Source organism: Garra rufa, chromosome 17 (assembly GCF_049309525.1).
Source record: "Garra rufa chromosome 17, GarRuf1.0, whole genome shotgun sequence".
NCBI classification, from domain to species: Eukaryota; Metazoa; Chordata; class Actinopteri; order Cypriniformes; family Cyprinidae; genus Garra; species Garra rufa.
This window is the reverse complement of record NC_133377.1, coordinates 32,680,492-32,690,348: the sequence shown is the minus strand read 5'-3', so window position 1 is coordinate 32,690,348 and position 9,857 is coordinate 32,680,492. Positions and strand designations below refer to the sequence as shown.

The 9,857-nt window shown below is 34.5% G+C and overlaps 1 protein-coding gene across 1 annotated transcript; it reads right to left on the bottom strand.

Moving 5' to 3' along the window:
* Nucleotides 1–8,775, bottom strand: ciarta (circadian associated repressor of transcription a). The gene is made up of 6 exons (XM_073822138.1): nucleotides 8,556–8,775; nucleotides 5,642–5,982; nucleotides 4,367–4,442; nucleotides 3,130–3,208; nucleotides 2,872–3,019; nucleotides 1–1,794 (listed from the first exon to the last, which is right to left on the bottom strand). Exons 1-6 carry the CDS (start codon nucleotides 8,656–8,658, stop codon nucleotides 1,348–1,350), a joined length of 1,194 nt encoding a protein of 397 aa, XP_073678239.1. The 5' UTR covers nucleotides 8,659–8,775; the 3' UTR covers nucleotides 1–1,347.
* Nucleotides 8,776–9,857: the final 1,082 nt, after the last annotated feature.

Sequence of the window (9,857 nt, the reverse complement as noted above, 5' to 3'; positions counted from 1 at the left end):
TGTAAGAAATTTGGAAACATTTAATGATATCAAAAAGTGGAGCATGTTGAAAAACATTTCAGCGACCTTGACAAAAACGCTGATACAAGAACAGAAATGACTTACAAGAGAAAATGGTTTGAATAATGAATAGAAAATAACAGTGGTGCTACAACAGCTGACATTTCTGAAACAAATAATAATAATAGTAAAAAACATCTTCCTCAAAATGCTACCTTCACAATCACATGAAGCTGTTAAGTGCCATTAAATATTAATCAATATGTCTTCATATGCACTTTTCCCTTATAATATCATCTCTATTATAATTCCAACAATATACATGTATTTTTCACACGATGCTCGTACAGCTGCACAAGGACGTGACTACATGCGTCTCAGTCAACATACCAGTCTTTCATTCCTCATGAAGCAACTATCAAATACTGTATCTCTTATGTCAGAATATATTCTACAAATAGCTAAATACAAGTCTTGTCCTCCTCAGTATGACCTTTACAGTGTGTGACATGCCACATACTCATCATCAGCTTGAACACATTAGTCTTAGAGAATAGTTAATAGCCACAATGCTCAGATTCTCAAATTTGAAACGGAAAAAAAGGTGAGTAAAAGGAAACAATTGTGCCATTTCCTATACATCTATGACTAAATAAACTAGAATAACATGGAAGCAGAAAAACATAAATGTGCAAACTGTTTTTGGCAAGAACATTTTCATTCTCTCCAGATTATAGTAGAACACTTCCCTGTCTGGTGTTCCCGGGATGATTCTGTCGGTTTCTTAATAAATATTAAACAATGAGCTATGATAATGGACCACGGCCCACTTGTACTGACTCCTTAAGGCTGCTTTAGTGAATTCAGTATCTTCAAGTAATAATGCAATAAATAAAACTGCCTCTAAAACATCCTCTCATATAATGCATTCTATTTCATCCAATGCTCAAAGTGGTTTTCAATTCAAGTCAAAGGACATTAAGGTAGATTGCGATCGCAGTCACACTTTTGGACGTTGTACCAGACCATCCTCTGATGATATCTGGCTGGTTTTGCGTTCATAAAGCGGCAGATATTGTTGGAAGTCTGTGTTTATCGTGGAAGGCAGTGCAGTAGAGTGTTTGATAGCTGTGCATGTTTTGCCAGTAAGACACTTTTTTTTTTTTCTTAATCCATAACCGTAAAAACACAAATCTTATGTCATATTGTATATATGATTATGTCTGTGCTGTACATGTATGTGGCAGAAAGCAAAATCTGACTGAATACACAAAAACAATGAGTTCCCAATATCAACAGGCTGGAGAAATCAATTCAATCATTCAACATTTTGAAACTTGCAAAATGCTATGTGTTTAACATCGAAATGTTAACCTGTTTTTTTGGCCCTTCTTCTTTTACAGATTCACTCACATCTTTCCCACTCATCACCAAGTTTGCCATTGAGTCGGAAGTAGGAGTCGTGGAGGACACAGAACAGTCCTGCATGCCCAAGCTGCTGCCATCTGTGGCTGACGGTGGTATTACAAGGGGAGGTGGTTTTCCTGTTGCAGTCACAGAGTTTGTTTTTTTCCTGACTAGAAGATTGGCATTTGCGATGAGTTTGAGTTCAGGAGTCGTATTATTTTGATTCGTACAGATTGGACTGTCTTCTTCAAGTTCGCTAGATGTGGTATCGGAGCTGCTGAGCCATGAGCTGCAATCGCTGGGGCTCAGTCCTCGATCGTCCTCTTGAAAGCGTTTGCTGCTTGAAGATCCTTGCGAGTCAGAGTCCGACCAACTTAATCTGCGTTTCTGAATGAAAAAGATCCAATTTAGTACATAAAATGTTTTCCGTCAAAGACTGACTGGGAAGAGAAGAAATTGTTAAAAAAAAAAAAGTATTCTAGTAGCTTTATAAAATTAAGGTTAAACCACTGATGTCACATGGGCTATTTTAACAATGTCCTTACTACCTTTCTGGGCTTTGAATGTGTCAGTTGCTTTGCTGTCTATGCAGGGTCAAGAAAGCTCTTGGATTTTATCAAAAATATCTTAATTTGTGTTTCAAAGATGAACGAAGGTCTTACGGGTTTGGAACAAAAAAAATAGTCTATTTGGAATTCTCATGGTGCGTTCACACCGGACGCGAATGAAGCGGCAAGCGCGAGTGATTTACATGTTAAGTCAATGCAAAGACGCGAATGGCCATCCTGCGGCGCGAAACGCGCGAATAGCACGAATGAAGCGGCGTGCATTGAGCGTTTCAAGCGATTGCCGCGCCATTCGCGCGAAACGCGCGAGTTCAAAAATCTGAACTTTGGCGAAAATCCGCGCCGCGTTAACCAATCAGGGGCTTGCTCTAGTAGTGACGGAGGCAGAAATCCGAAACAACAATGGAGGACAAAATCACCGTTGCTGTCTGTGGTTACTCGGAGCTGTACGATACATCTTTGGACTTTTGTAGAAACAGGAATAAAAAGGATCTTGGTAGGAAGAAAGTAAATGAAGAGGTCGGACAATCTGGTAAGTTTTAAAAAACGCTCTTTACTCAATTTGACCTACATATACATACATATTGAGACTACAAGCAAGTTAAAGCTGGCAAATTGAGCTCATTCACCTATTTTACAACTACTTTCCCGCTGACGATTGGCAGAAGCCCCTCCCATGACGCGAATTCGCGTCTGTTGTGAAGAAAATGTCACGCGCGAATGACGCGAATTTTACCGCGCGAATGGCGCGAGTAAACTCAAATGTTCAAGCGTTCAACTACGCGCGAATAGCGCGTTTTTTCCGCGCAAGTCGTGTCCGGTGTGAACGCACCATCACACTTTCACAGAAAATGGCATACTTCTGTGTTGCAAAATAAGGTTAGTATTGGCTGCTTACCTTCACAGGAATATGTAACTGGTCCTGGTTCCAGCGTGGAGGCAGGTTGTGGAGTGAAGAAGTGTCATCGCGAGGTTGAGGCCTCACTTGAGGGAACCAAACCTTTAACATCATCTCCAGCTGCATAAGAGTGCCCATATATTTCTCCCTAAAGAGGTACAGAAGGAAAACATGATTTATTAAAAGGCATTATATGTTTTGGATACAATACTGAGAAATGAATCATGTGGAAATGTTAAAAAAAATAAAATTAAATACCCAAGTTTAGGTTTTTGTAGAACACCCACAATCCTTCGGATTCTATCAATGGCAACACTCTGTTGAAATGTGCTCAAACCTGCGGAAGAAAAAAATAAATAAATAAATGAAAATGCACATTTAGATGTAATGGGAAGAGGCTACTAACAAGTAAGTTTGGGGTCGAAAACGATTTTTAAAAATATTTTATGCTAACCAAAACTGCATTTATTTGAAATTAAAAATACAGTGAACACACACATGCTACCAGTAAAATGTTTTTTTTTTTAAACAAGTCTCTTCTGCTCACCAAGCCTGAATTTTTTTATCCAAAGTACAGCAAAAACAGTAAAACTTTGAAATATTTTTATTATTTAAAACAACAGTTTTCTATTTGAATATATTTTGTATAAATACAAATAAATGTAATTTATTCCTGTGATTATAAAGCTGAATTTTTAGCATCATTACTCCAGTCACAATCCTTCATAAATCATTTTAATATTCTGTTTTGCTGCTCAACAAAACATTTATTATTAATATTATTATTATTATTATTATGTTGAAAACAGCTGTGTAGAATTTTTTCAGGTTTCTTTGATGAATAGAATGTTCAGAAGAACAGCATTTATCTGAAATAGAAATCTTTTGGAACAATTTATGTCTTTATCATCACTTTTGATCAATTTAAAGCATCCTTGCTAAATAAAAGTATCAATTTCTATCATTTCTTTCCCAAAAAAAAAGCTTTTGAATGGTATAGTGTATAATGTTACAAAAGCTTTTTATTTCAGATAAATGCTGATCTTTGGATCTTTTCATTCATCAGAGAATCCTGAAAAAAAAAAAAAAAAAAAAATACACTCAACTGTTTTAAATATTGGTAATAATAATAATAATAGTAAATGTTTCTTGAACAACAAATCAGCATAATAGAATGATTTCTGAAGGATCACGTGACACTGAAGACTGGAGTAATGATGCTAAAAATGTAGCTTTTATCACCAGAATAAATTACACTTTAAAATATACTCAAATAGAAAGCAGTTATTTTAAATAGTAAAAATATTTCACAATATTACTGCTTTTGCTGTATTTTGGATCAAATAAATGAAGGCTTGGTGAGCAAAAGAGAGATCTTTTGTGACATTATAAATGTCTTTAATGACAGTTTCAATCAATCCAGTGCATCCCTCCTAAATAAAAATCCCACAGACCCTACTTCTGAAAGGTAGTGCATATGACATTTGTGCATTACCTTTATCATATCGACCGGTTTTCAGTCCCTTCAACAGCTCCAACAGTGGTCTGATGTACCCATGCAGCTCTGCACACTGTAAGAGAAATTTAATAACATATTTAACAATAAGATCATCATAGAACGTATACATTTCTATATATAAAATAAAATGTAAACTGACTCCAAATATAGAGGCAAGACAGATTTAGAAACTGCAAAACTCAGAGGCTTAAGCACTTTTAAAAGAAACATCATACAGAATCACACTTTCCTTGATCATTTAGAATAAAAGAGCTTTGTTTTCTATAAAAACACACTGTAACTTTCAGAACTCAAAACGCTTATCAGAAACAAGCTGCACAAATGACTCATTCTAAATTTCCAAAACTTAGTGACATTAAAAAGTCGCACACAGTTTAACACATCAACATGTCCACCCACAGTTGTACGTCAATGATACCCCTCTAGACGAGCAGTTGCCATTTATTTTAAACAAGATTCTTTGTCGTTTCATTCAGATCATTTGTTCGTCACATTTTATCAAGTATTGTTTTGTGCATTGCTCACAATGGGGTGCAAAGCTTATATTGAAGGATGAGCCAGTTACAAACTATATTTGACATGACAGCAAGCAGACGTGTGCAAGAACGTGCTCAGAAATGGTGTGCATTTCAAATATGAAGAGGTGCTTAAAGTGATAGTTCACCCAGAAATGAAAACTACCCCATGATTTACTCACCCCCAAGCCATCCTAGATGTATATGACTTTCTTCTTTCAGACAAATACAATCAGAGTTATATTAAAAAATGTCCTGGCTCGTCCAAGCTTTATAAAGGCAGTGAATGGCTGTTGAGATTTTGTAGCCCAAAAAAGTGCATCCATCCATCATAAACAGTACTCCACACAGCTCCAGGGGGTTAATAAAGGCCTTCTGAAGCAAAACGATGTGTTTTTGTAAGAAAAATATCAATATCTAAAATTTTATAAGCCGTGATCTCTAGCTTCCGCTGACAGTCCCCATTCACTGCCATTAAAAAAACCTTAGAAGAGACATTTTTAATATAACTCTGATTGTATTTGTCTGAAAAAAGGGATGGCTTGAGGGTGCTCAAACTATTCTTTCATAGATACAGCCAGCAGAAAAAAACTGAACATTTACAGAGAAATGCTCAAGAAAAACTACTTTACCAAAATTAGTCATCTCAGGATGAAAAATATTCAGTGTTTAAACCTTTGTGTTTGACCTGCACAGCAACAAGTTTTAAACAAGGTGAAGGGATTTCCCGACTCACTTTGCGTGCAAACTTGTGGTCCCCCTCTGTGGGAATCCTTTCAGATGAAGTTGACGTCTGACCGGTGTAGGCTGGAGATGCTGAGGAACATCCAGTTTGGCCATTTCCAGCTCTACCGCTCCGCTGATTTATAAAGGTGGGAGGCGATTTTGAATTTTGAGAGCTCCCATTGGCCAAGGAGCATGGCTTTGGATCAGGCGTGACTCCTGCAGCCTCACTCTCAGAGGAGAAGACCTCTGATTCATCCTCCATCTGGTCACTCTCGCTGTACAGTAGACTAGGGCTCGAGGAGAGGGAATCTTGTGCTTGCCATTTGGAAGGACTCCCTGGTGACAGCATCACTGCAATGTGAGAAAACACATATGTGAGGTGGCAGATTGTTTAAAGCTGAGGAGCGATGGGTTGAAATGATTGTAGCGAGTGATTCGTCTCAAAGGAATGTGGCAAGTGAACAGTGTGAAGAACATAAAATGCATCAGAGAGAATGTAAACAAAAAGGGCAACATAGGAGCCAGCTGACAGAACAGTCACTGGGATTGTCTTGCAAATACTTAAAACTGGAAGAATGACTTGAAAGCATCAGCTTTAACACTTTAAAACTAAAACAAGGTCATGTTTTCCACTGTATGCTATTATTTGTCAGCAAACCATTTCCTATAGATAAAAAGAAAACCTAATCAATTAATATTTATTGAAGACCTATGTTTTTGATAAACTAAATACACACACACATTCTATTGAAAAGAAGTCTCTTAGGCTTAAATTAAAGGATGCATTTACTTGATCAAAAATACAGTAAAAACTGTGAAATATTATTACAATTTACCTGATTTCGATTTTAATATATTTTAAAATGTAATTTATTCCTGTGATGGCAAAGCTAAAATTTGAGCAGCCATTACTCCAGTCTTTAGTTAGTGTCACATGATCCTTCAGAAATCATTCCACATACACTACCAGTCAAAAGTTCTTGAACAGTACATTTTTAATGTTTTTAAATAAGTCTCATCTGCTCACCAAGACTGCATTTGATACAAAGAACAGCAAAACAGTAACATTTAGAAATATTTTTACTATTTATAATAACAGTTTTCTACTTTAATATATTTTAAAATGTAATTTATTCCTGTGATTTCAAAGCTGAATTTTTTACATCATCACTCCAGTCACATGATCCTTCTGAAATCATTCTAATATTCAGATTTTCTGCTCCAAAACATTTATTATCATTATTATTATTATTATTATGTTGAAAACAACCGAGTAGAATTTTTTCATGTTTGTTTTATGAAAAGAAAGTTTAGAAGAACAACATTTATCGGAAATAGAAATCTTTTGTAGCATTACAAATGTGTTTATCATCACTTTTGATCAATTTAAAGCATCCTTGCTAAATAAAAGTATTAAATTCTATTATTTTCTATTAAAAAAAAATAAATAAAATTATGACTCCAAGCTTTTGAATGGTATAGTGTATAATGTTACAAAAGCTTTTTATTTCAGATAAATACTAATCTTTGGATCTTTATAATAATAATAATAATAATAATAAATATTTCTTGCACAGCATATCAGCATGTTCAAGAAATAGGATCATGTGACACTAAAGACTGTGGTAATGATGCTGAAAATTCAGCTTTGATCACAGAAATAAATTACATTTTAAAAACATATTCAAATAGAAAGCAGTTATTTTAAATTGTAAAAATATTTCACAATATTGCTGCTTCTGCTGTACTCTGGATCAAATAAAAGCAGGCTTGGTGAGCAGAAAAGGTACACACACACACACACACACACACACACAAACAAACATATAGGACTATATATACATATATGTTAGCAAGACACAAAGCTGAACTACTGGCTTGACTGGACTTGCAGAAAAAACCTTTTTGTTAAGAAATATGTGAAAGAAATATGTATAGGAAATTTCCTTTTTTGCAAGTCAAGAAACAAGAGAGGTGCAAGCACCAAACAAACAATTGGGAATGCAACGCATAGATTACAAAAACACTGATAAAGGAACACAGGATACATTCCAAAACTGAAATAAAGATCACAGAGATAGCGTAATTACCCTGTTCGAAAATCACACTATCCATGAAGAACAGCACACATTGTTCCGTTTACTAGGTGAAAGGCCACAAAACCACATATGGGCTGTGTCTCGGAAAACAGTCAACTACCTATAGGAGTTTTGGAAAGCACACGAATGTAACGTAATATTAGCATGCATATAATGCCTATAATGTTGTTTGGATGGACAGCTAGGTTGGAGACACAGCCATGGTGTAGTATTTCAGAATTGAAGTTAAAGAAAACCCTCTCAAGGGCATGTGCCTCATAAAAATAAGCAGATAGGCGTTGCCATTAAGACAAATTAACTTTAACCAGATGGACTGTTTGGTAATTTAAAAAAAAAAGTAAAGGTTGTTTTGGATAAAATCATTTGAGAAATTACATGTAAATATTAAAAGAGAAGTATTATTTATGTTGTGTTGACTAAGATTTTGGTCCATGTGGGCTGTGATGCATAATCATTCATAAATGTAATAATTTAAGCTGTTAAACCAACAGCAGTAATGCATATTCTTTACATTAAAAATGAAAATAATTGAAAATTGAGTATAAAAACATTGACCACACGTGTGTGGAAAAAACACAAAGCGATACTGCTGAGCTCCACCTATTTATTAATGTTAGATTGCGATAAAAACTTTATTTCCTCCTTTGTAAATCATTTTTTAATCGCAAATACTATATCATAAAGATACTGAAAAGCAAACTGACAAAACAAAGGAATAATTTATCTTCACATAACGTAAACACACATCAATCATTAACACGTGAAGCATTTCTGGAGTATAACAGAGATATTATAATCATTTTTAGATATAAAACAGACCCTTACCTGAATGGTGGGTCGTTTCTGGGTCGGTACCACAACAATCTGGTGTCCAGCGCCCACTGACACAACCTGCCGTGCTGTTCGTACGCGGAAAAAGTGGTTTCATATACTTTACTGCTTAATAAGTCTGTGCGTCTTTGTTTTGGTCGTGCGCGTTATTGTCCTGAGAACAATTTTGGAGTTCTATCCTCTTCCTTTATCCACTAACGTCACTCTACAGCGAGGGACAACACGTGAATCGCAACACGTGCTGGACAAAAGCCAAAGCATGCTTTGTTCCCATTGGCTGACGGATGAGAATGCAATCGCTGATTGGACAGAAAGTAGATCCAATCCTTGGGCGTCTGAGCTGTGATTGGTCGGGTTCGTCTATTTGCACCCCCCCCGCCTTCGCACGTGTCACTCGTGTGTAGAGGCAGATACTACGGATTGAAACACATTTTACAGATGGTACTAAGTGTTCCACATTAGGTAGAGTTTGTACCCGACAGTTTGTTTGGAACGTAATGAATTTGTTTTCAGTGCATTTTAGATGACCCTTACATTGTTTTAGTAATCACAGCAACGTTATGCTGATGTTAAGTGCTGGCATGATTTTTCAATCTAGTACAAATTCATGTATCAGAGATGTATTAAAGATCTTAAGAAAAAAATATATTTAGAATATGATACTGATATTTAGCCTAACTCTTGCCTAAAACTATAAATAATAACGAATACAAATAAACAATATAATTCACTTAAATTAACTATTGAAATCAAATCAAATAAACAAAATTGCAACATTTTTCATTTTCAATTACATTAAAATTGATCAATATATAAATATAATAACTCAAAATCATAAATTATAATAAAAAATAAACTATATAGTTAACTTAAATTAACCATCATCATCATCATAATAATAATAATAATAATAATAATAATAATAATAATAATAATAATAATGTCACTTAAAATAAAATAAACTGCAAGTGGAATAAAATAATAAATTAAATAAAATAGCCAAGGCAACATTTCTCTTTTATTTTAACTTGATGTACTAAATTAACTAAAACTAAAAATGAATTGAAAATTAATAAAAACTATACAAGCTTTAAAAAAAATACAATTGATAAATATATAAATATGATAACTCAAAATAAATTATAAAATAATAGCTAATACAAAAATAAACTATATGGTTCAGTAAAATTAATCATTAAATAATAATAATAATAATAATAATAATAACAAATGGTAACAGTAATAAAAAAAATTAAATTAACTTGTACTAAAATAACTAAAACTAAAAATGAATTG